Source organism: Anabrus simplex, chromosome 2, assembly GCF_040414725.1.
Source record: "Anabrus simplex isolate iqAnaSimp1 chromosome 2, ASM4041472v1, whole genome shotgun sequence".
Taxonomy (NCBI): domain Eukaryota; kingdom Metazoa; phylum Arthropoda; class Insecta; order Orthoptera; family Tettigoniidae; genus Anabrus; species Anabrus simplex.
In genome coordinates this window covers 336,788,895-336,815,675 of record NC_090266.1, presented here as the reverse complement: position 1 = coordinate 336,815,675, position 26,781 = coordinate 336,788,895, and the positions used below count along the sequence as shown (strand labels likewise).

General features: G+C 39.3%; 1 protein-coding gene across 1 annotated transcript in view; it reads right to left on the bottom strand.

Moving 5' to 3' along the window:
- Positions 1–26,781, bottom strand: part of LOC136864121 (dolichyl-diphosphooligosaccharide--protein glycosyltransferase subunit 1) — a 271,291-nt gene that overhangs the window by 117,974 nt on the left and 126,536 nt on the right. The window contains exons 5-6 of the mRNA XM_067140725.2: positions 25,685–25,877; positions 4,105–4,343 (exon numbers count right to left, since the gene is read on the bottom strand). Coding sequence (XP_066996826.2) covers positions 4,105–4,343; positions 25,685–25,877 — 432 coding nt within the window. The remainder of the gene's footprint in view (positions 1–4,104; positions 4,344–25,684; positions 25,878–26,781) is intronic.

Genomic DNA, 26,781 nt, shown 5'->3' with positions numbered 1-26,781 from the left:
ATTCGAAGCAGCTCTCATTCCCGGAAAAATGAGGTATGGTTTTGCATGTTTAAATTATTTAATTCGAAATACAGATAATTCATAATTCGAACGTCGGTCCCATTACCGAAATTCAGACTTTTAATTTAAAATTATCTTTACAATTAAAAGAAAAGTATTTTACAGAGAAATTTGAATTAAAAATATCCGACATGATAGAACGCATCTTCCGGAACGTGCAGGGGTAGCTTTCCGCACTTTCACTCACTTCGGTGAGTCTACACTTAATAGAAACATAATAGAAACAGTTGATATTCTTGACTTCGATAGTTGGTGGCCCAAATTTTACAAGAGAAATGTGGTTTCTCACTGCAGTCGCAAGGTCGCAATATTCCACGTGATCAGAAGGTAGCATCTGCTGTATCAAGGTTTACGGAGTTTAATTACAGTGAAGGGAACAGCTGTCATGTGGATGCAAAGAACTACATCAATGGACTTGCTCATTACACGTTCAAGTTGGCATCCACACTGCCATTAGCTCTACCAGATATGAAAGCTTATACAAATGGAAATGTCCCTATAAATTTGAAGAAACCCAGTGACACAAAGCAGCTCCTTGGTTACATCCAGGATGAACACACAGATTTCTACAGTGAACTTTTAAACTGGCCAACTACTGTAGAGGCAGAAGTAATTAGTGATGACGAATGAAATTTTCATCAAAATCTCCATTACAAATGTAATTTCTATGCATAATTCATGTTAACAATTCTTTAATTTGCTTCACTGCAGCAGTTTTCATCAGAAATAAAATTGAACTATTTAAAATATAAGATTTAATATACACTCTCATAGAGAAAATCTGGCATATTATGGAAACTGGACTTCTCCATCAAAGTTATGAGCATATATCCAGGGAAACAAAGAGCCTAAGGAAAGACTACTGAAATAAAAGAATGCACCATCAACTAATTAAGAATTGGTGAAAGTACAAAGCCATTTCATTTCAAATCATACAGATATATATTATTGAATATCTCAAAATGCCATGCTGCGGAGAAGTCCGGTTACTGAAATAAGCGATTCATTTAGTCCTTGCTAATACTTGGTTCAAACATCACAAACGACGGCTGTATACGTGAATGAGACCTAGAGACTCTGGAAGGTATCAAATACACTTCATAACGATTAGGCCGAGATTCAGAAACCAGGTGTTGGATTACAAAACTTTCCCAGGAGCACACAGGCACTCTGACCACAACTTGTTGGCCACGAAATGCCCTCTGAAGTTGAAGAAATTCAAGAAAGGAAGGAATGCAAGGAGATGGTATCTAGACAAGTTGAAAGAAAATAGTGTGAGGGAATGTTTCAAGGAATATGCTGCAAAAGGACTAAACAAAAAGGCTAAAGGAAACACAATAGAGGAAGAATGGACAGTAGTGAAGAATGAGGTCTCTAGGGCTGCTGAAGAAATGTTGGGAAGAAAGGAAAGATCAACTAAGAAGCAATGGATAACTCTGGACTTACTAGACCTGACTGATAAATGATGAAAGTACAAGAATGAAAAAAGTGAAGAGGACAGAAAAGAATACAGGCGATTAAAGAATGAAGTGGATAGAAACTTTTTTTTTTTTTGCTAGCTGCTTTACGTCGCACCGACACAGATAGATCTTATGGCGACGATGGGATAGGAAAGGGCTAGGAGTGGAAAGGAAGTGGCCGTGGCCTTAACTAAGGTACAGCCCCAGCATTTGCCTGGTGTGAAAATGGGAAACCACGGAAAACCATTTTCAGGGCTGTCGACAGTAGGGTTCGTACCTACTATCTCCCGAATACTGGCCGCACTTAAGCGATTGCAGCTATCGAGCTCGGTGGATAGAAAGTGAAGGATAGCTAAGGAAATATGGCTGAAGGAGAAGTGCAAGGATGTTGAAGGTTGTATGGTCCTAGGAAAGGTAGATGCTGCATACAGGAAAATGAAGGAAACCTTTGAGAAAAGAAAAGTAGGTGTATGAATATTAAGAGCTCAGATGGAAAACCACTTCTAGGGAAAGAAGACAAGGCAGAAAGATGGCCGGAACATATTCAACAGTTTTATCAAGGTAAAGAAGTAGATGGTACTGTTCTGGAACAAAAAGAGGCTGTTGATGCTGATGAAATGGGAGACCCAATTTTGAGGTCAGAATTCGACAGAGCTTTGAGAGACCTAAATAGGTAATAATAATAATGTTACTTGTTTTACGTCCCACTAACTATTTTACGGTTTTCGGGGAAGCCGAGGTGCCGGAATTTAGTCCTGCAGGAGTTCTTTTTACGTGCCGGTAAATCTACCGACACAAGGCTGACGTATTTGAGCACCTTCAAATACCACCGGACTGAGCCAGGATCGAACCTGCCAAGTTGGGGTCAGAAGGCCAGCGCCTCAACCGTCTGAGCAACTCAGCCCGGCGACCTAAACAGGAACAAGGCACCTGTAATTGATGACATTCCCTCTGAATTACTGACTGCCTTAGGAGAAACCAGCATAACGAGGTTATTCCTTCTAGTGTGTAAGCTGTATGAAACAGGAGAAGTGCCATCAGATTTTTGGAAGAATGTTGTTATACCTATTCCCAAGAAAGCTGGTGCTGACAAGTGTGAAAATTACTGCACCATTAGTTTAGTATCTCGTGCCTGCGAAATTTTAACACGTATTATTTACAGAAGAATGGAAAGAAAAGCTGAAGCTGAGTTGGGAGAAGATCAATTTGGCTTCAGAAGAAATGTAGGAACACGTGAAGCAATCCTTATTTTATGTCTAATCTTACAGGATCGAATTATGAAGGACAAGCCCATGTACATGGCGTTCATAGATCTAGAAAAGGCATTTGATAATGTTGATAGGACCAAGTTATTTCAGATTCTGAAGGTGATTGGGATCAGACACCTAGAACGAAGAATTATCTACAATCTGTATAAAAATCAGTCTGCAGTGATAAGAATCAAGGGCTTTGAAAAAGAAGCAGCAATCCAGAAAGGAGTGAGGCAAGGCTGCAGTTTGTCCCCCCCCCCTCCTTTTCAATGTTTACATACAACAGGCAGTAAAGGAAATCAAAGAAGAATTTGGAAAGGGAATCACGATCCAAGGAAAGGAAATCAATACCTTGAGATTTGCCGATGATACTGTTATTTTATCTGAGACTGCAGAAGATCTTGAGAAGTTGCTGAATGGTATGGACGAAGTCTTGGGTAAGGAGTACAAGATGGAAATAAATAAGTCCAAAACAAAAGTAATGGAGTGCAGTGGAACGAAGTCAGGTGATGCAGGAAATATTAGATTAGGAATGAGGCCTTAAAGTAGATTAATATTGTTATTTCGGTAGTAAAATAACTAATGATGGCAGAAGTAAGGAGGATATAAAATGCAGATGAGCACAAGCAAAGAATCCCTTTCATAAGAAAAGAAATTTGCTTATCTCGAACATTGATACAAGAATTAGAAAGATGTTTTTGAAGACATTTTTCCGCAGCGTGGCAATGTGTGGAAGTGAAACATGGATGAAAACTAGCTTAGAAAGAAAGAGAATAGAAGCTTTTGAAGTGTGGTGTTACAGAAGAATGCTGAAGGTGAGATGGATAGATTTAAATCACGAATGAAGAGATACTGAATCAAATTGGTGAGAGGAGATCGATGTGAATAAATCTGACCAGAAGAAGAGATAGAATGATAGGACAAATCTTAAGTCACCCAGGACTTGTGCGGTTGGTTTTTGAGGGAAGTGTAGGCAGTAAGAACAATAGGGGTAGACAAAGGTCTGAATACGACAAGCAAATTGGAGCAAATGTAGGACGCAGCAGTTACGTAGAAGTGAAAAAAGTTAGCACAAGATAGGGTGGCATGGAGAGCTGCATCAAACCAGTCTGTGGTGTACTTGTGACTCAACAACTTCATGTGTGGCACACCAAGCAATATTGTTCAATTGCTGGAGGTTCAGAAATAGTGATGGTTGCAAGATTGAGAACTTCTGAATGTAAATGAATCTATAAGTGAAGCATAATCATGAACTGTTAACTGAATATATTTTACTGTATATGCTAAATATTACCTGTAGTACAATAAACAATATGTAATTGAAATCCACTTACTTTAAAATCCTGAATATGATTCTCAACGAGATTGTTCTTTCTTAATATGATGACAGTACGTCCTTTAATATCCAAGTATGTATAATGAAGTGCGTTTGGCAAGCGCTCCACAGAATATGGAGGTATCAGTTTTATATTGCTAGCTCCTTCTGGCAATATTATTTTGGTTGTTATTTGGTCCACAACCATGTCATCAAAAACATGATCAAGGAATCTCATCTTCAACAGGTAATCGTCTCCTGCAAAAATAAATATACATTAGTTGATTACCCTCAAATTCACATATCATAGCAGTTTATCATTCTACAAAGCAAATTCATAACAAGAATATCATGAGGAAAGCAGAAACTCAGGTCTATTGCTTAACACAACTGCTGGTGAGCGCCAGTTTCATTCAGTATTGCACAGATTGTAACGAAACTAAATAAAAACACAATAAATAGCTAAGAAAAACCCACTTAAAATGATATCTTATTATCATAATATTTCAATTCATATTGTACACAAAAATTGATCCTGTATTCAGATAGAATTATCTCCAACGAACAGTAAAAACAAGTGGTTGGAAACTTCAACTTTAATTAAGAACTGGCACACATCAGTTTGATAACATGAAGAAAATACTCAGCTTGCCAACTCGTAGAACTCGTAGAATTTCTCTCACATGCAGCTAAATCCTTCCAAAGCCACAATGGATAGGTGCATGTTTACAGTTGGTTTACATACAACCAAATAGAGTTTATGCTTGGCTAAAATGTGTTTCAAGTCAAACTGCATCTGTATTTCCACATCCATCTGGGAGATTCAGAAGCACATAGTAGAGCCTTCAGCAGTCTGGTTCATTGACACTGCCAGCAGTAATACATTTTAAGCCATCCCTTCCCCATTGAAAATATTTCATTCTACCCTCAGCATTCTCATCAGTAGGGCCTACTGCATCTACAAGTATTTGATAAAATGAGCTATTCTGAAATAAGTAAGTGTGTGGCCTCTGGAGAGGCCTGGTGCAGATCTTTCGAGCTCACACCCTGTAAGTGACCTGCACGTCTGTGAGAATTGGGCCCTACTCAAGATGAATTCTAATGACGAAGACAGCGCAACACCCAGCCTGCGAACCAGAGGAATTAACCAATGAAAGATAAATGACCCGGACAGGAATTAAATCCAGGACCCATTGAACCAAAGGCCAACACGCTAACCATTTAACCATGAAGGTTGATCAAATAAAAACGGGATGTTTGTTCCTGAACATCAATAGTTTGTAGGACTGGTCCAGTGCTTGACAATATTTGATCACCGAACTGTGCTATTCTTAGGCGGGACCGTTAGGAGGTGGGGAGAGCGTGCTGTTATATATTTCCCACCGTTTCGTCAGTAACGCTCACAATGTCGGAGCAACAGGTGCACCCCTCCACTGCACAACGCATAATTATAATATTTATTGCTCGTGAAGCAGTTACACCGGCGGAAATTTGCCAGAGATTGACTGCACAGTTCGGTGATCAAACATTTTCAAGGACGCGTGCGTTTGCCTGGCAGAAGAAGTTCAAGGAAGGACGATAACATGTGGAAAATCAGCAACATGGCACAAGAAGTTAAAGGACGAGAACATGTGGCAAGATATCTTTTAGTTATACATCAACACGGAAATGAATATCATCACCTACGAATGTGTGGAAAATCACCAACGCAATCACAGTCCTCGAACCAGCATTACAGACGAAAACATTTGTGCGGTTAAAGACATTACTGATCAAATGTAAGGCTTTTTAGGCGTTTGCTCTATTAACCAGGGTTTCGTCTTAGGTCTAGAAAAGCCTTATATTTGATCTGTTTTTGACATGCTCTATTGGTGAAAAATATCTCATTCCCTCCATGGGAACTTAGAATTTTCCATAAAGACATTACTGACGACGATAGTATCTAGAGTATCAGTATCAAAAATTGCAGAACAAGTCGGAATCCATAATGGGAGCTGTCAGGCAATCATCACAAACGACCTACAGTTCCGTAAAGTGTGTTCCAGATGGGTCCCTCGCCTATTGACCGAAAATCTGAAGTTGAGACGTTAGAAGGTCTGTCAGAGACTTACAGCAAGGTTTGCAAGGTTTGAGTTGGATTGTCACCTATGATGAAACATGGGTCCACCACTCCAAACAAGCCAGTAAGGAGTGGTAAAGGAAAGGGGAGGCAGCGCCAGTGAAAGCCAAGACTCTGTCAGCTGGCAAGTTCGTGCAACCATTTTTTTTCCAATCGGCGAGGCATTTTGCTGATTGATTTTTTGCATAAGCGACACACAATTGATGCTGCTTACGACTGCGAGCTGTTGAACAAGGCGAGGGTTGCACATCGCCACAAAAGAAGAGCCCGATTCGACAGGTCATCCTCCTCCACGACAATGTGCAGCCCCATACTGCAGCTTTAACCGTCTCCAAGCTACAGGAAATGCACTGGACTACACTTCATCATCCTCCTTACAGCCCGGACTTATCTCCATGTGATTTCCATTTGTTCAGACCGCTTAAAGAAGCTCAAGGAGGGCAACGATTTGAAGATGACGAGAGTGTGGAAGACTTCGTGCGTAACTGGCTGGTGACACTACCCTGTTATTTTTACTATGAGGGCATCAAAAAGCTGCCCATACACTGGGACAAATGCATTTCCAAAGCAGGAAACTATGTGGAAGAATAAATTGTAATTGCCTTATGTTATTCAATAAATGAATTTAAATAAAAACTAAAGTCGCAGTTATATTTGATCCCCCTCTCGTAAGTGACAGTTTAAGAATAAAAAAAGTGAACGTGGATTGATTCTGAAAAAATAATTTTACAATTGGCTTTACAACCGCAGCATTTGGGACATCTGCAAAATAATGTAAGTAGTGTATTACAGGCACCATTGTAATATGGATTTTTTTTTTTTTTTTTTTTTTTTTTTTTTTTTTTTTTTTTTTTTTTTTTTGAAGAAGGAAGCCATACTTTCCAGTGTCAACTCAGTTAAATGTACATTAAAAGCTTTTCTGTCTGTCGAACATACAAGTTCAATACAAATATTACAACACACTGGATTGGATGTGGCGGAAGTAATGGAGCAGGAAAAGTGGAAGTACAGAAAGGAGTGGAGGAGGCTTGTTAACCACACCCGGGTGACTGGAGTGGGACATTGATGATGACAATGATGACTATTAAACAAAGAATGACACATTTTTGTTCTTAAAAGGACATCAGATTCTATCATGTCACACTCAATATTTGGAAATATTTATGTTTATTTGTATCTAAACACCTATGTAACTGAAATCTAGAACTTACCTTAATGAAGTCTTGCCTTTGCACTAGAACATAAAATGCGAGGCTTTTGGGAAGAAAAAAAAAAAGTTTTCAATGGCTCGAATCCAAACCAGCTGCCAGTCCGCTGATCCTCATTATGTCACGCTCCCCACCCTGGTCAGGTTAATGACATGCTGCACTTTCCCTTCAGGTGCTTTACCCCTAGTGTTCTCTTAGTATTATCATTATCACCAAGCTGTCATCGCATTGAATCCTGGATGTGCTGATGAGGCGGGCTGATGCATGTTTCAAGTGTATGTGGTATGTTCTGTTCCTGTCTCTCTCTCTCACGATTAATGTACTATGTAAGAGTTGTAGATAATGAGTTCTAACATGGAAATAATGAGTTTCCAGATACATGTCCATATAACATTTTCTTCTATGTGCGAGGAATCTCTCCTGAAAGTTTGGTTGCACCATATTGTTTTCACCTATACGTAAAAGTTCAAATCTGGAGGGGTCACATTGTAATATCCCCTGTGGTTCAGCTAGTGAGTCACTACTACAATACATCTATCATTTAAGCTGATTCAATCAGCTTCATAAAGCAAGTTGATTTTTTACTTGTCCTTTCTTCATTAACCTTTTCCATTTCTATTACATCTGCAACTTCACTGTTATTACACTTTTTGTTATTTCTTACAGAACATCATCACAACACCTGTTTTATGTTCCAATGCTTATGTCCATTACATAGTGATAAGAATTTATATTGAAAAGTAACTAGTTCACTACAGTTTTTACTAGTTAACATTTCTTTATGTTGTAAAAATTACTTTATAGTACAAACTTAAGTCAAAAAGGAGAACTCATCAGGACATTAAAAAATATGTACCACCACCTCACCAATATGAAAAACTCTTGTGAAATAAGTTTAAAAGCTGGTATTTCCCCATTGAATGATTGAGAAGTAGTTGAGTTACACCTAGCGAGATCCCATAATTCATTATAAAAAGGGACAATTTTTTCTTAAAAATACAGAGATTAAATTACTTCATACCCTGTATCACACCATAGTGAAAAAAACACACACACACAGCAATCATGCCTAACACTCAAAACCGTGGTCTCTAGTCCAGTTCAGGACTCCATGCATCACAACCACTACTGTTTTAAGAAATGTCAGTTTCAGCACCACACTTTGGAGTTGCTTCAGGATTAACATACCATTCACCACAGAATTGCCCACTATTATCCGATAAATGAGGCAGAAGAGAAACGAGGTCCCTTTCCTTGAGGGCTGATGGTTAAGTAGGTACTTTTGTCTGAAAATTCTTTGACCTGTAAAGTTTTCACAGAACCCTCTATAACTTTCAAGCCTGAGCCGCACCCCCTCCCTTACCGACAATCTATGTCACCATAAAACACACACGTCGGGAGATTTGAGGCGTGGACCGTGACTAGGAAAAGCCAACGACACAGCCCTGAACTGGAAACGACCCTCATTTCAATGCAGAACAGGAACGAGACGAGGGCTACTAGCAATAAAATTGACACTAAATTTAAATGAGGGTTTATTGATATAATAAAATTCAAAAAAAAGAAACAAGAAATGAAGCCAGCAATTAAAAGAAAAGATACATACATGTGCAGAGTTCATCCAATTGGAGTCCTAACATTAATGCCTGAGCACAGTTTTTCAAACACCAAGCTTAAATTATTCATACGATGGCTCACCGTCTCAACTGCAATCTCGCTACATACTGTGGTAATGTGTATACAATCCACACGAGTCAACTAGGTCATTCTTTCCGCGAGATTAATAAAATTCTTTACATACACGTCTATTTAACTTCCACATCATCTCAACAATTACCACAGATCAAAGTTCCCACGCAGCAAGGAGAAGGAAAAAAAAAAAAAACCAGAGAAGGTAAAATAAAATGTGAAAGATCACAACATAGCACAGAGAGAAACATCTCTGGACCAAAGAAACAATATTCAAACCCAAAGAGAAACACAGGCACGCGCAAATTTTGAATATAAGAAAACAAACATGGCGGCCCAATGGGCAAGCAAACGGCCATGACGGAGACCAAGGCAAAATAAATATCACCATACCGGCAGTCTCAGAAACAAAGTCACAAATGTAAATTGAGCTGACCGACATGCCATCCTTTCACTCCTTCCACTCACCAACACACACCCAAACATTCATACATTGCCGGTATCGGCAAACAATACGAGCAGTTGCTCCAGTTAATAAGTTGAACACCAACTCATATAGTATGACTCTCATGGTCACAAACAAAGGTCTCGCATGTCAGAGATAGCGTACATGGCGCAGACAAATAGCAGTGGGATAACAGGGACCCAGTGGTCACGCATAAACCCATCGGCTTACGCACTTCGTATGACACGAATAGATCTCCGCGTCGACACGCAGAGCGTACATTCATTGGCAAAATACTTTACAATGTAGTGCACGTAAATAAAATCAATCAAAGACCCAGCTAGGAACACATCACAATCACGTCAACAACAGACACACAGCCCATTCTCGCTGTAGAGCAGAAGGATGCATATCAATCGGCCATCATTAAAAGAGGCGAATGGCAAAACAGAACTGTAGAAATAATATTAATACAAGGATTACCATACCTGCAATATCAATAATCAAAATAACAAGAAGGATGGTAGTATGGGTCAAGTTTAAATCTATTAAAAACCCATTTATGGCATAAAAACGCCACTCCAATCTCCGTGGGATCCATGTTTATATTCCACACACACAATAATGCAAAGATTCACTCCAAAGAGATAAAACAACAGTCTCGCCGAAAGAATGATCTTCCGTGCTCATGACCGAGGGAGCTGCCCTCTCTGGTACAATCATGGAAACACTTAACTCAATCGAGCTGAGGCCAATACAAGCCCTTTGCAATACGGGAAACATCATTTTTAGGAACATGCCATTTTAACATGGCTCAAGCCTCATAGTAGCTGACTGCTTCCTCTCCTGCCTGAAATATCTCAACCATAGATGCACGGACACCATGAGGACTGCAGTCAATGAGACACACTAACCTGGTGCTGGAGTTAGTGGGAAACTACTGTGCTGGAGGTGAGGTAAAAAAGGTACAGTTCTACTGCCAATCTACAACATCTTCATGGGAAACTACAAATAACTGACCACCATGCTGAAGGTAAGCATAAGAATGGTATTTTATGTAGTGACAGTATGACGAAGTAGAAAAGACAAGTAACAAGCTTAATTTATGTTAGTTGAGATGAGAAACCAGCCCTGCATATTGAGGAAAATTTCAAAAAGCATCACACACTAGCAAAATATAGACCTTAGAGGCCTTGTGACTGCACTTAATGATTTCCAGTAAAGAAGACTAGGACAAGAAAAGACTCCCCTTGCAGATACGAAGCCTTTGTTCATTTGGTTACATCGCGCATTTCTATCTACGAAATGTCACTGTAAATTTTGTCACAAATGGAACATAATAATTGCTTTTACTTAAATGAAGTGAAAAATCTGCAGAAAATTAAGAAATACCGCCGTTATTAGAGAAATATGGGTACATAATTATGTCATATTTCGCAGCTGGTGCCGTCTTTTGTTAATTTCTTGAGGTCCAGAGCTAGCACCGAGAAATGGGAGTGCTATGTCTGTGGACTCTCATCTTTGTCCATATGACTAGAGCGGCCAGTTGAAACAACAAAATGGAGGTCAATAGCATTCACGATAAGAAAAATAACATGATCCCTGGACCAATAAATCACTAGTCCGCAGAATTCTTCTTATGTACAGGGGCAATAGCTTTTTGTCGCCTATTAAATCTTGCATATCGCGATACAACTCAGGAAATGATGTCATTGACACCTGAAGCAATAAAACGAAAGCAAAGAACTTCAGTGGACACAGACATCACACACGAAATTGTTGAAAGTGTAAGACAAACAAAAGACATGTGCGTTACTGTGAGCGTAGCACCAAAAGTACTTGTAAAGTAGTAAAGTAGGTATATATAATATTCACCAAAAATAAAATATTTCTTAATTTACCGCAGATTTTAGACTTAAACTGTGTAAGATCAATTATTATGTTCCATTTGTGACAAATTTTACAGTGACATTTCGTAGATAGGAATGCGCGACGTAACCGTTCAATAAACGAGTGCCTATACCTCATGCAGTAGCAAGTACCATCCATATACAGTAGAGAAAAAATCCAGAAATACTAGGGCCGTTCAAAATATACATTTCCAGGATGCATATCTGACATTTGACAAATGCTCAATGTGCACAATATATACCTATGCTGCACTAAAAATGGCTGAAAAAAGCCATATATATTGTTAAAAATAGTGATTTAAATACTAACTGTACTTCTATAAGTGTAGCAACTTCTGAATCAATTCATGTTATTTGAAACAGTTCAACAGAATTTATACCTGTATATACCTAACACTAATTTTCATTGCTTTCTGAAAATGTTGGTGAAAGTACAGTAAAACCTCCATTTTAACCAAAATGACCCACTACATTTTAAAAAATATATTATTTGTTCTTTTTTTGGAAGAAAATTTTCTTTTTCCAAAGAAAAGTAAAGGGCAAAAACAATGGAGAATGACTCACAAAGATGCATGACCTTGAGTCACTCCCTTGCAAATGTCTAATCAAATAAGCCTGATTACTGGTCACCGACTCTTAATAATTCCTTGTAACATTGCTTGGTTGAATCTGTTAATGTTTTGCAGTATAAGGAAAGAACTGAAATATCTCAACCATTGATGCACGGACACCACGAGGAAATGAAGTCCATGAGACACACTAACCTGTTGCTGTCACCACCATCATTGATGGATTCAATGCATTACAGGTAGGCATTATTTCTCTTACTGTAATTAGAGCATGAGTAATATATCTATAAACTGGGATTTGTCTACAAAAATGTTTTCATTCTTTCAGATAGTTTTATACTTTGCTGAACACAGTAATGACAGTAGGCAGTCAGCTGCCCTCCTAATAACAAGATGGCGAGATACTGCCACAAGAAAATGCTGCGAAAAGGAAGTTCAGAAAAATTCTCAAATATTTTGGTATTAATCCAACAGTGCAATAGTCCTGTACTTGAGAATAATAATGTATGTACATATTGATTTGAAATACTGATTCTGTAAATTATTCTTCTTGTTATTATTACGACTTAAATTCTGCCTGCTGTCATTTCTTGACGGATACAGTACTTTTGCATCCATCTTTTGGCACAGGCCAGAGCAATGTGTAGCTTCCACTGAAGTCTCAGTCTCATCCATGGCTGTGACAATATGGAAGCTGCTGGAGTGTGGGTGGTGCTGAGTAATGACATTCATAGCACAACCAGGCTATCTATGACAGCTGTTGGTGGAGCTGTAGAGGATCAAACCAGCCTTTGGGCTGAATACCCAACATACATACATACATACATACATACATACAGCACAAGCAGTGTGTCAGTGTCATGAAAGGTGTTGCTCATAGGGTTAGTTGTGATACAACAGCACTCTGGTCCAGTGAGGAAAGCAATGGCAAACTACCTCACTCCTTGTCTTGCCTAGTACACCTCATTTTGGTACTGCCATTGGTTTTTGTGGTTTCTCTATAACTGCATAGCCTTTGGTGGTGCTATTTGAGGATCCAACTAGCCTCTGGGCTGATGACCTAACAGACAACAGACATGACTTAAATACAGACAACTGAAATTATTATTTAAATGTAAATTACTGTACGAGTAATTTTCTACCTTTTGACACCAATCATCACCATGTACATAATTACCCAAAATTTTGGTTATCTGAAATCATTTAATTCCCCTTTATATTGGTTAACAGAGGTTTTACTGTATGTCACTAAGATATCATTGGTGATACCACTGATACCACTTGCTAAGCTCCTTTGTACAAAGGAAATGTTTTGGACACCATCAGAGGTGCATATACTTGTCCTCGCATTACATCTCTGCCACTGCGGGACCGCTGCATTTCTAAGAAAGTGAAAGGTCTAGATCAGAGGTGCTCAGCTGGGCGTTTGTTGAGGTTTGCCCAGTGCAGCCAGCTTACGTAGGAAGCATACCTCACAGTGAAGCAAGAGAGAGCAAACACACTTGGCAGGGAAGCGAAACAGTGAAGACGAAGCTCTGTTCCACTACTCAGCGAAATGTTGATTTGGTTATAGAATTTTTAAAAAAATGACGTAACTGCAAGGAAACTAACCCTTTCAAGATATTCCAGTTTAATTTACTCTGCGCTGCATATAAACAGTTTCATTTTCTCTTATTTATACATTATGTATCGATACAATTTATGAAGATACGGACTTTTAGTGTACAAGCTACGATTTACAATTCCTTGGATGGGAATGCCAGTATTTCCCTTAAGAAAAGTAAAATACCTGTTATTCATTCATCAAAATGTAATATATTAACATAATTCAGCAAGTTTAATGTTTGATTTTGCACACTTGTCATGTTATGAGACTTTACCTGTTCACTGAATTTCTGAAAATAGTATCAGGCTAGCTAGCCTCTAAATGGTGAGCGATTTTCATGAAGACTGAGGACACACGTGTACTATCCAAGATTACAGTACGACAACAATGTAAATGCATCTGCCAAATAGATATATAGAATGCCTACAGATAATAACATGTTATTCCCAGTAAGCATGATTGGATTGTTGGCAAGTTTATCAGATAATTTAAACCCAAGCAACCACAAGCCACAGCTTATCCACCTCAACCCTGTATTATATTAGAAACGTTTCTAAAGCACCTCTTAAAATAAATAATAATGGAAATTGTAATTAATTGGGTACAGTACAGAAATATTTGAGGTTTTAACGCTTTATTGTATCCAGTCAAAATACATGAACTGCAATGAAACAAAATAATATATTTCTTACAACGTAAATTGAAAATGAAGCGGATTACTTTCTGTCCACTGGAAATAAAACAAAATCAGCACTTCAAAAGTAAAGACTTAAATGAATGTTGACTGTCCTTCACTACTTCTGCACTTCCTGTCACCCCGTCTCTTTCCAGGCAGGATCAGAAAGTTGAGGAACAGGTTTTCCCTTCATATCCATGAATATCTTTATCTCTTCAATCAGCCGAACGAATCACCTAAGACTATTTCACTTCAAAACGTAATCTGTCTTTTGTTTCTGCACAGTAAGACGCTGAATATCGGGAATAATATCTTTAAAAGAATGCAACCGAATAACACAGTTTAAGTCAGGCATCATCAATTGAGAGCAAAATGCCTTCGGAGCCAGTTTGCTCCCCGCTTTCGAGGAGCGAGAGCAGCTTAGTGAGCAAGTAGGGAAAGTGCACGACGTAATACGTACTGAAGGCCAGTGGTGCACATCTTTCTTGACAGGTTAGATTGTGACACGGTACGCGTGAACTCATGTTAGGTGACAGTAGTGCGCTTCCGTAAGCTGTAGATGTTGCATTTACTATGGAAGAGAGTTCAGCACAGCGTAGGCCATCGACGCCAACAAGTTTCAACCTTCCTGGGTAGAAGAATATTTAATAGATGAAGGAAACAACACAGCAAAATGTTTAATATGTAATCAAATATTGAGTCACATTAAAAAAATTAATCTGCAGCACCATTATTCCTTGTGTCGTATCAACAAGTATGATAAATATGAAGGCTGGGAAAGTACAGCTTTGCCAGAAAAACTTGCAGATAGGGCGTACTTTAAAACCCTTCAGTGAGGGTGTGTTTGTGAAAGAGTGTATACTTCTGCCAACTGAGGCAGTGTGTCCAGAAAAAGCGGATGATTTTCAATCTATTACCTTATCCTCTTCTACAATTATGCGATGAATAAAGGACCTAGCCAATGACATTCAGAGGCAATTATGTTGCATCACAAAGAATTTCATATCATATTCACTGGCAATAAATGACAGCACGGATATAAATCACACCTCCCAACTTGATGTTTTTATCAGAGGCTTAAACAGCGACCTTGTGACAAGGGAGGAACTTTTAGATATAGTGCCAATGAAACATACCACAACCGGTTTTTATTTATTTGAAAGTCTCGAAGTGACAGTGGAGAGTTTTGCCTTTCCATGGGAAAAAGGACAAAAGTACAAACATCTCTCTTAAGAATACAATTATGTAAATGAAATGAAATGATTCTGCAAATTGTGATGTTCACAATTTTATACTCCAAAAAGTTTGTTAATCAAAACAAGAAATGTTGAAAATGTAAAATCAAAGTCAATGTCCATGCCCATGAATATCAAATTATTAAATGATCTGCATATTCTCTGCAGTGGGGAATTTTTATGGAAGAGAGTTTTGCTTCGATTGCCTTAAACATAAGCTAGCTAGATGTTTCTACAATGAAATTAAACTGTTCAAGTAAAATGCTATTGTCCAATATCCCATACACACATTTTATAAAAAACCAAATTAATGTGATATTTCTCTTCAATTATTTAAGGAAACACATTAAAATCACGTAGGAGGTTACTATATGATATTCTGTCTAAATAAGAACTATTATATCATTTAAAGTATAGGAATCTTAAAATTTGTTTTGTATTCTCTCCTGTTTGTCAATATGTTATTTATAATACGGCAACTAAACTGCAGAGGCATTTTGCAGATGACTACTTAGTAAAGATATTAAAAGAGAGTTGAAATTGAGGTTGGGTCTCACGGAGCTTGATAGCTGCAGAAGCTTAAGTGTGGCCAGTATCCAGTATTCGGGAGATAGTGGGTTCGAAATGTCAAAATAGATTGGAAGCCCTGAAAGGTGGACACAGTAAATTTTATTCTTGAAAGAATTTTACTTATTTCCATGGTTTCCCACGTTCACACCAGACAAATGCTGGGGCTGTACCTTATTTAAGGCCACGGCTGCTTCCTTCCCACCCCTGGCCCTTTCCTGTCCCGTCGTCACCATAAGACCTATCTGTGTTGGGGCGACGTAAAGAAACTTGTAAAGAAATGAGGTTGGGACTTGATGCGGATTAAACAAAACATTTCATGTTAAACTAACACCTAGATCTCTTACAGCGCTTACCCATTCAAATATTTCATTATTCAACTTATATTCGAAGAGGATCTCATTGCTGATTCTAGAAAAAAAATTACAGAGCACTTTTTGATATTAACCCAACCAACCTGGGCCCAATGTTTGAGAAGTCAGGACAAAGGGGGAGTGATACAGGAGTAACACCTCTTTAAAAAACCTTGGTCCAGCTGACCCGGCTGGTAGTCCCACGTACGGGTCCCTGGCAAGGATTATGGTGAAGAACTCAACGGCAGTGAACATGGAGAAGAGGAACTTTGGAACAGTGGAACTGGCGGAAGGGGCAACCCTCCTATTCTGGGTAACCAGAACAGGAACTGCTGCCTTGCAGTAGAAGTAGGAACTTCAAAGGCCAAGGGAAGAAACCCCGACAGAAAATCAGCATGGTGCCTCAGGCTTAACTGTTTGCCGTCCCTAACGCTCAAAAGCCCTCGAATATTATCACCCGCCTGCCTCATCACACTCGCGTTCATTATGTGTTGAGAGATATACTGAAGAGTCTTGTGAAACCACACTGTATTCACTTGAATCAGCAAGCTGTAAGGAACTTGTTGACAGCATTTCCTGTGTGTATTTCCCAAGTAGACCTACTTTATAAATATTATTGTTCAGTTAGAGATTATTCTTGTTTTAGTTCACACCATGTCGTCTAATGGCAGAGTTGTGTCGAAAGGTGTGAAAGAATGCAAAATTGAAGATATGTTAGAAGTTAGTTGAGACAGTGAGCTTTCTAGTTGAGGTTCAGAATTGTATTCTGATGAATGTAGTAGTGATAACGATTCTGAGAATCATGAGAGTGAACAAATACTGTTTAAAAAGAAGAATTTCATCCTATATCCGTATTGAACTGAGAACGTAAGAGAGGTGGACCCCTTAAGTTACCTCTCTTACATAAACAAATACTGTGTGAAGATCGAGGGACAGGGCTACAAAGAAATGATACTAGTTATATCTGGAGTCAAAATATTTGTTTTGATGAACTGAAAATATGGGAAAACAATGCCAGTCCAAATCACGATTTACCTCCTGGGAGTTCAGAAAAAGATTTTCTTGAATTATTTGCGGGATTGGAATTTTATGAGCTAGTAGCAGAGCAGACTAATGCTTATGCCAAATATTTACAAAATAAAAAAATAAAAAAACTGGCACTGTTGATACTACCTGGCAAGACCCTAATGCTGATAAAATAAGGTTGTATGTAGGAGTTCTAATTTGTATGGGATTGGCTGTTTTACCTGAAATAGACTATTACTTCCTAGGAGACTTTTGCGTGTGCCCGTTAGTAAGGCAGGCAATGACACTGAAACGGTTTAGGAAACTTGGGCGATATTTACATCTAGGTAGCCATGTAAACAGGCCAACACCACAAGATGAACATTACAATATTCTGTACAAAGCAAGACCAGCTCTGCAACTTATCGAAAAAATTTGGGATTTTGTATGCATCTGGCCGGGAACTCAGAGTAGATGAAGCTATGATAGGTTTCAATGGAAGATTTATCTTGAAACAGTACCTCCCAGGGAAACCCACCAAATGGGGTATCAAAGCATGGGATATTGCTGACAGTGGAAATGGCTACCTTCTGAAATGTGAGATTTATAAGGGGAACAAAAAGAGACACAGGACCAGAATTTATTATTAGGGTAGCAGGTGGTTTAACACCTGACAGAGTAATACTGGGGAAAGTGGCATCATGTTTACTTTGATAACTTCTTCAGTTCTGCAAAACTGAAGAAATTATTGCTAACCCATTAACACCTATAGTTGTGCACAGTTGACACTCAAGCGGGGAGAATGTAGGAAAATGCAAAATGGTGGAATAACAGCAACAGTCTGGCAAGATAAACGAACTGTTTTTATGCTGTCAACAAATTCAGACTCTGTGAAAGATTGTACAGTAAAACAAAAAACTGGTAAAAGCAATGAAGAAATAGATATTGCATTTCCTCATGCTGTCATAAATTACACAAAACATATGGGTGGCATAGACATCGGTGATCAGAAATGAGAACACTTTTTTTCCCTTGCTATTTGTTTTATGTCACACCGACACAGATAGGTCTCATGGCGATGGTGGGATAGGAAAGGGCTAGGAGTGGGAAGGAATCAGCCATGGCCTTAAGGTACAGCCCCAGCATTTGCCTGGTGTGAAAATGGGAAACCACAGAAAACCATCTTTAGGTCTGCCGACAGCGAGGTTCGAACCCACTATCTACCAGATGCAACCCATCCCCCGACCGCACGGCCAACTCGCCCGGTAAAGAGAATACTAACGTGTTGGGCGATCGTCTAAAAAATGGTGGAAATTTATTTTTCATTTTGTGATCAATGTGTGCGTTGTGAACAGTTTCATTCTTTATGACATCAGTAACCGACCAGTTCTCACAGCTCATGGAAACAGACTGCTGAACTTCCGGCACAACTTGGTGCAACAGCTGATCGGAAATTTCACGTGCCGCAAACCTACAGGCAGGAAAAGAAATTTACAAATCGGCTGTCCATCCCCTAAATTATTTCATTCTCTTGTGAAGATACCTGGTCGTGCCTAAGTGTGTGCATTGTGTTCACAAATTAAAAATAGGGCGGCTTGTGGGAGAGGCAAACAAACAACATTCAAATGTAAGCAGTGCGATCTACCACTGTGCAGGACAGGGTGCTTTTCGGAATACTATCTGGAGTGAAATGTGGATATTCAAAATTAGGGTGAATACACGTTTATATGCACTAATCATTTAGGAATGAAATACAAAACAAATTACATTTATAATCTTTATTCGTTTGACTTCTAGTTATTTTCTTTTAAAGGGTGGTATTTATGCTGCTGTGCCTATTGGGATTTAAAGGACTGTCAGAAAACAAGGTAATTAAGGCCAGGCATCCGCCTTTACATGGGGAATGGCAAAGGGTTAAGATGGCAGCCCCATCAAGGCACTCGGAAGCAGTGGGTTAATCACTCACTCTTTTTAAATAATCTGATTATAGAAACTGAAGCAAAATTTCAAAATCGGATGGATAACCTTATGACCTTTGGCATGAAGAGGATAACGAAAATTGGTCTCTGGAATGTGAGGACCTTGAGGGAGAAAAGCAGACAAACAAGTGACATGGGAAATGAAGAACTACAGGCTGGACATTCTGGGATTGAGTGAGGTGAGGTAGCCAGGATTTGGCAAGATACAGACAACAGATGGAATTACATTTCTATATTCTGATGGTATGACTTTGCTGGCGAGATGTAGTGTTTACAGTGCACTATGTCTTCTGGTATAGGCTATATCAAATTTGTTACTTTAATTGACCTGTCTCAGTCTCATCCTTGGCTTTGACAATATGAAAGTGACTGAGGTATGTGTGATGCTAGTAATACCATTGCTTATGCAGCCAGTCCCTTCAATGATGTGAAGATATCGCTCATAGGGTCGGTTGGTGCATGCATTTCAGTGGACTTGGCAAACTGATATGTAATAGCAACCGCTGGCTCGGTGAGGAAAGCAACGGGAAACTACCTCACTCCTCATTTCCCTAGTATGCCTCTTCAGTGACACCTAGGCTATTTATGACAGCTGGCAGAGCTGCAGAGGATCAAACCAGCCTTCGGGCTGAATACCCAACATACAACACATTCTGGTGGTGAGAACGAAGAGCACAGGGATGGAGTGGGGTTGATGCTCAGTAGAAATGCAATGAGAAGTCTAATAGAGTGGAAGCTGGTTTCTAGTAGGCTACTGACTTAGGTTCAAGACCAATATCAGGAATGTGACCATTATCCAATGCTATCCACCAGAACAATCGGAGTTGGAAAGAAAGGAGGAATTCTACCAAATGTTGCAAAATGCCACAATGAAAAAAGTAAGGATATTCTCAAGAATATGGGAAATTTCAATGCGAAGATTGGCTCAAAAAATGAGGGATTGGAGCACATCGTGGGTATACACCGTCTTGGCGAGATGAATGAAAATGGGGAAAAGTTTACGAAATATTGCACCAGCCAAGACTTAGTGATAGGTGGCACGGTGTTCCTGCATAGGCAGTGTCACAAGGTCACGTGGGTGTCTCCTGATCAAGTCATGGAAAACAAAAGTGATCACACTGCAGTGATCAGGAGGCTCAGAAGTAGTTTGGAAGATGTTAGGAACAAGAGAGGCAGTGACCATCATCTTGTCGCCAACTTCCGTATAAAGATCGTGGCAGTCCACCAAAAGTTCAACACTCGGCACAAGAAGTTTGATTTTGGTAAGCTAAAGAATCAGCAGACGTTGCAACAATTTCCACTGGAGCTTAGCAACAGATTCAAGGTGCTAGATTCTGATATAGAGAAGGATGTAGAGACTGTATGGAGCGAGGTGAAGAACATCTATGTGGAAACAAGTGAGAAGCAGCTCGGCTACAAAAACTACCTGCGGAAAGAATGGATATCTGATCAGACCTGGGACAAAATAAATTACAGGAAAGAGATAAAGACTAAGCTAAGTATCTGCAAGACTAGACAGCAGAGGGCTCGAACACAAGCCGAGTATTCAATAGCAGATAGGGAAGTAAAGAGGAGTGTGCGAAAGGATCACAGGAAGTGGATTGATAAGCAGGCAGAGAAAGCAGAACAAGCGGCAAAGAGGGGGGGGGGGGGATATAAAGGAGCTTTATGGCATAACAAAGATGCTTTCGAAGAAATGTTTTAATAAGAATTGGCCTGTGAAGAGCAAGACAGAAGAGATCCTCACTACATGCGAGCAACAGCCAAGTAGGAGGAGGGAACATTTTGCAGAGGTTTTTTTATAGAGATGTGGGACTGGAAAATGAGCAGCAAGGAGAAGATGAAGAAGCAGAAGAAGAACAAAGTGATCCAGGCATCAACCTTGACTCTCCAACTCAGGGTGAGATACAGACTGTGTTGAAGCAGATGAAAAATGGGAAGGCACCAGGTCTGGACAACATTCCAGCAGAAGTACTGAAAGCAGAACTTGATACTACAACCAAATTGCTCCACCCGCTGCTGGAGAAGACATGGAAAGAGGAGAAAATACAAACCAACTGGAAGAAGGGGCTGATAGTCAAGTTACTGAAAAAAGGGGATACAACAAACTGCAAAAGCTGGAGGGGTATCACCTTGCTCTCCTTTTCAAGCAATCTGCTGTCGCCAGTCATCCTGAATCGCATAAAGGATTCGGTAGAAAGAAGGCTTTGAAAGGAACAGGAAGTATTTCGGCAACATTCAGCTGTGAGGATCTCATCAGTACACTCCGAATCATCATAGAGCAGAGTGTGGAATGGCGGAATACCTTCTACCTCGCATTCGTGGACTTCGAGAAAGTCTTCAACTCTCTAAATCAAAGAATCAAACGGAAGACCCTTGAGGAATACATAATACCACCAAAGATCATGAAAGATATGTACAAGGTGTATGAGCATCAGGTTCTTCATGCAGGGAAACTAACAGGAAAGATAAACGTCAAGTCTGGAGTGAGACAGGGGTGTGTTCTTTTTCCCACTCTGTTCCTGCTGGTCCTGGATAGTGTGATGAAGAGGGTAATGGGAGGATGGAAGAGGGGCGTTCATTGGGGGCGCTTATTCCCACGAAACAAAGACTGCTCATTAACCCATTGAGCAGTACTGCCGTCTATTTACGGCAGTGTTGCGCGTGGCCTACGGGAGTACTGCCGTCTATTTACGTCCTCGTAGTTTGCGCCTGAATAGTAGCGCCGTCTATTCATGTTGAATGTTTGAAATTGTTTTCTGACATCGTACTGGCGGGTTTCTAGAACAATTTTGGGGATGTTTGACATGTTCAGCGAATTTTATTCCATGTTTTGTTACATCTCGCATGTTCTGCGATGAAGTTCTGTCCCTGCGTCTGTAGTCACGTAACCTAACTTCTTACGAGATTTTGCTACGAATTACGACAACACCCGGGAACTGTTTTCTATTGTTGTTGCCTTTGACTGAATTGTACGTCTATTCCTAGACAATACACATAATTTTTCTTTTCCCTCATCTCTGGTTTCCGTAGAAACAAACGCTCTCTGATTGTGAATAAATACACGTGCTAATGGCGGGATCAAGTCGAGGATGCGGGCTTGCTCCGCAAGATATAAGTAATATTTTGACTAACGAGGAGTCTGATGATGAAATTTATATTTATGCTGATGATAGTGATTATATTGTGTCCGTTGAGAGTGAAATTAGTAATTCCTCGGAAGACAACAACACGGAAACTGAGGACGAAGTGCAACCCGCTGTCGCAAAGAAGGCTAAGCTGTCAGCTGTTCAAGCCGAAAAAAGAAAGTGGAGTTGTGTAGGTAGGTTTCTTCCTACGCTTTCTGCTCATTTTGATGCTTCAAATTCAGGTGTTAGTGATAATCTTCGTGTGAATGATAATGACAATGAGTCAAGACTTGAAGTGTCGATTTTCAAAGAAGTTGTTGATCGCAATATTATGAACTTGATAGTGTCAGAAATGAACAAGTATTACTTAATTGTTACGGAAAATACGGACGTAAAGGATAAGTCGAAGTTACATAAGTGGCAAGGCATAACCGTGGAGAATCTTTGTTTTCCTGGCAACTGTTTTGTTGATGGGCCATGTGAAGAAAAACAGGATGGAAGACTATTGGTCAACAAATAAATTGATCGAAACTCCGATGTTCGGTAAAGTGATCTCTCTTGACAATTTTTCCCTCATTCTAAGACTGCTTCACTTTTCAGACAACAATCTACAACCCCCAGGTGACAGACTTCACAAAATTAGGCCTATAATAAACTATTTCCGAGATAAATTCCGATCTATATTCTATCCTTTCCAAAATATCTGTATTGATGAGAGCCTTGTTGCTTAGAAAGGTCGCCTAAAATGGAAACAATACATTCCATCAAAGCGACACAGGTTTGGTATAAAGGTGTTCATACTTTGCGACTGTGAAACTGGGTTTATCCTTGATTTTATTGTTTATACTGGGAAAGATACGGAAGTTGAACACGATGAAAAACTCTGAGTGTCTGGGTCAGTTGTCAAAACTCTGACAGCACCTTACATTCCTTTTGAGTATTTACACAAGGAAAATACTGGAGCTTGTGGCACAGTCAGAAAAAACAGAAAAGGGATGCCCGACTTCCCGAAGAAAATTCAAAGGGGAGAATGTATTTCATGGCACACCAATGATATGCTGGCGCAAAGATGGCATGACAAAAGGGATGTTACCATGCTAACCAGCATACACGAGAACGTGATGGTAGAAACAGGTAAAACAGATCACGCCACAGGGCAGAATAAAAAGAAACCCTTGAGTGTACTGGATTATAATGAGAACATGGGTCCAATTGACAAAGCTGATATGCAAGTAAGCTTCACTGCAAATGTCAGGAAAACACTGAAATGGTATGTGAAGTTGTTTTTTTACCTGATAGACATTTCAGTGCTGAACTCTTACATTATTTACAAGGTGAAGACTGGAAAAAGTCCACAACTACTTGACTTCCGTCTGTGCCTTATGGATCAGCTACTAGAGGAATTTGCAGTGGAGAGGAAACCAACAAAAGGAGGTCGACCACCTTCAGGAGGAGACTGCTTGAGACTTTCTGAACGTCATTTCCCTAAACCACGGTGTTTTGTGTGTCAGCACACAAAGAAGAGACCACCCAAAAGAACAGACACTAAGTGGATGTGTGTTGAGTGTGATAGACCCCTGTGTGTACACCCCTTACACCCTAAAGACATTTTGATGGGTGAAACTGTCAAGTCAGTGTGTTGCAAAGGCTACAAAAGTGATCACCTATAGAGAGTAATTACGTTTTTGTTAATTTTATTGTTCCTTTCAATATTTTGAGAAAATATTATCTATGCCACTGAATTAAATTGAAGGTATCAGTTATGTACCATAAGTTTGAATTATGTAATTTTATTAACAGAGAAAAGTTAGAATCAAAATAACTTAAAAAAATCAACAATTCCGAATTTTCATGAAAAAACAACTCCTGGTGGTCTGTAAGTGTCACCAAAAACTCACTGATCAAAAGGTTAAGGTCCATGGTATAGTATTCTGTACACTAATACTCCTTTTCACAGTCAGTGAGCTGAATACACCCATTCTCGTTACAGAACTCTGGATCATACATACGGCCCCGAAACAACGAACGAAGAAGCAGAAAATGATTATAATGATATACCCTATACCATTTTTGTTTTTTTTTGTTTTTTGTTATTTGCTTTACGTCGCACCAACACAGGTAGGTCTTGTAGCAACGATGGGATAGGAAAGGCCTAGGAATGAGAGGGAAGCGGCCGTGGCCTTAATGAAGGTACATCCCCAGCATTTGCCTGGTGTGAAAATGGGAAACCACGGAAAACCATCTTCAAGGCTGCCGACAGTGAGGTTCGAACCCACTATCTCCTGATTACTGGATACTGGCCGCACTTAAGTGACTGCAGCTATCGAGCTCTGTCTATATCATTTTACCGTAATGATAATTAAATGAATGGTTTGTATAATGCATTATGTAACAATGACCAAATTTATTCTAAGGACCTTCCTTAGCACAACATAACCCATTTATTATAGAGCCTTATTCCACTCAGCTGTTGTGGCCTCGTTTTTGCTTCTTTTATAACGCCTTTTGTTGTTGTATAAGCCTCACCCTATTTCGTTTCCTTTTACGTTCATTATCCTTCCAGTTATCCATATTTATCCTAGTTTTTCTGGTTTTATTCAAGTTTTTTAACTCGGACGAAACATTCAACACACTGGCATCCATCTTGAATGAATGGCATAGACCCTTCTTCCAGGCAAAGAAGTTTTTTAACAGACAAAAGGCCTATTTCTGTGAAAGTTCGTATGCAATAACCTGAGATGACATAGACCCTTATTCCACAAAACACTCAACTTGCTGAAGAATGTGGTTTAGACCCTTCTTCTATATATTCAATATTGGTGTCTCACTGTTCTATTGTTATTTCTTAGTTGTAATGGGTACAGTACATACCTCTGTTGATTGCATGGTGCGACACAGGTCATGCCGGTGCAATCTGTACGGTGGTCCATGGTAACTATGGGAGAGCTTACACTAATTCTTCTACACACTATGATTGTACAATAGTTAAGACATTTAAGACACTTCCAAATATCGTATTCACTCCAAATTGGCCATGATTGGACATACAATGTTCGTGTACCCGCCCATCAATGTACAGATTACATACTTAAAAGTGTGTATACACCTACCTGCATTATACAAGTATTCATAACTTGGTACATTGTACCCAATCACATAATGAGTTCTCCACCCTCCAAATAAGGGAAATCTTGGGCGAAGATCAAGTTCCACAGAATCACTGAGTATCTTCATGTGGGACGTGGAGATGTTACCAATTTCGTCACGGAAATAAGCATCAGTAGCAGCAGCTGGCAGGATAGTCTGGATTTAAGCGGAGAGAAAGAGAAATATCAGTTGAAGCTTCAAATTGCTGCAAATCGGTACTATGAGGAATTGGGCTATAACTTACTGCACTGAACATTTCAATAAATGTAAAAGAAGATTTTTCTTTGATTTCCTTTCTCAATAAGATAAAAGATTTAAATTACCATTTAGGATTTTAAAGCTAAAGGGAGAAAGGAGTTTATTAAATATATATTGCAGAAGGGAGAGATTTATTAGGTTCTGCAGTATTTTAACCCGCTAATAATTCCTCAGGAAAAACAATACTTAACAGGAGGTTTTCAAGCAAACTAAGCCACAAGGTAGTTAATACATGTCATTTATTCTTATCTGTGTACTAAACATCTTCCAATACTTAATTTTGAGATAATTGTAAACATTTCAAAGGCAAAGACTTTTTTTTTAAATTTGCATTACCTGCAACTAGAAATTAAAATAGTTGATAAATTTCATGTTACACGTAATTACCAGAGCCTATGAACTAAAAGTAACTGAAGACAGGTAATGAACACTGTCATATCTATCACTGTATTGATGCCTACCCTCCTGATGAAGCCAGGAAGCAGAAAACCTCATATGGGGCTGAAGAGATGAATGTAAAAGAAGGGAGACTGATGAGAAGAGAGCCATCTATTAGATGATGGTAGTATATGAAAATGAGGACAATGTTCTCGTCCTTTCTATGTTTTCAAGTTTGTCCTTATCACCTGTATTGCTTCTTCTTCCTACAATGACCAGTCATTGTGTTCAACCTAAAACATTCTTTTCATGTTCAGACGACTTGATTTGACACTCGTTTGTTCCTTTCCAACACTTAAATAATTCCAATGGGATCGTTTGTCCAGAGTTCCTGATCTTTTACTGCCTGTACTCAACTTTGACT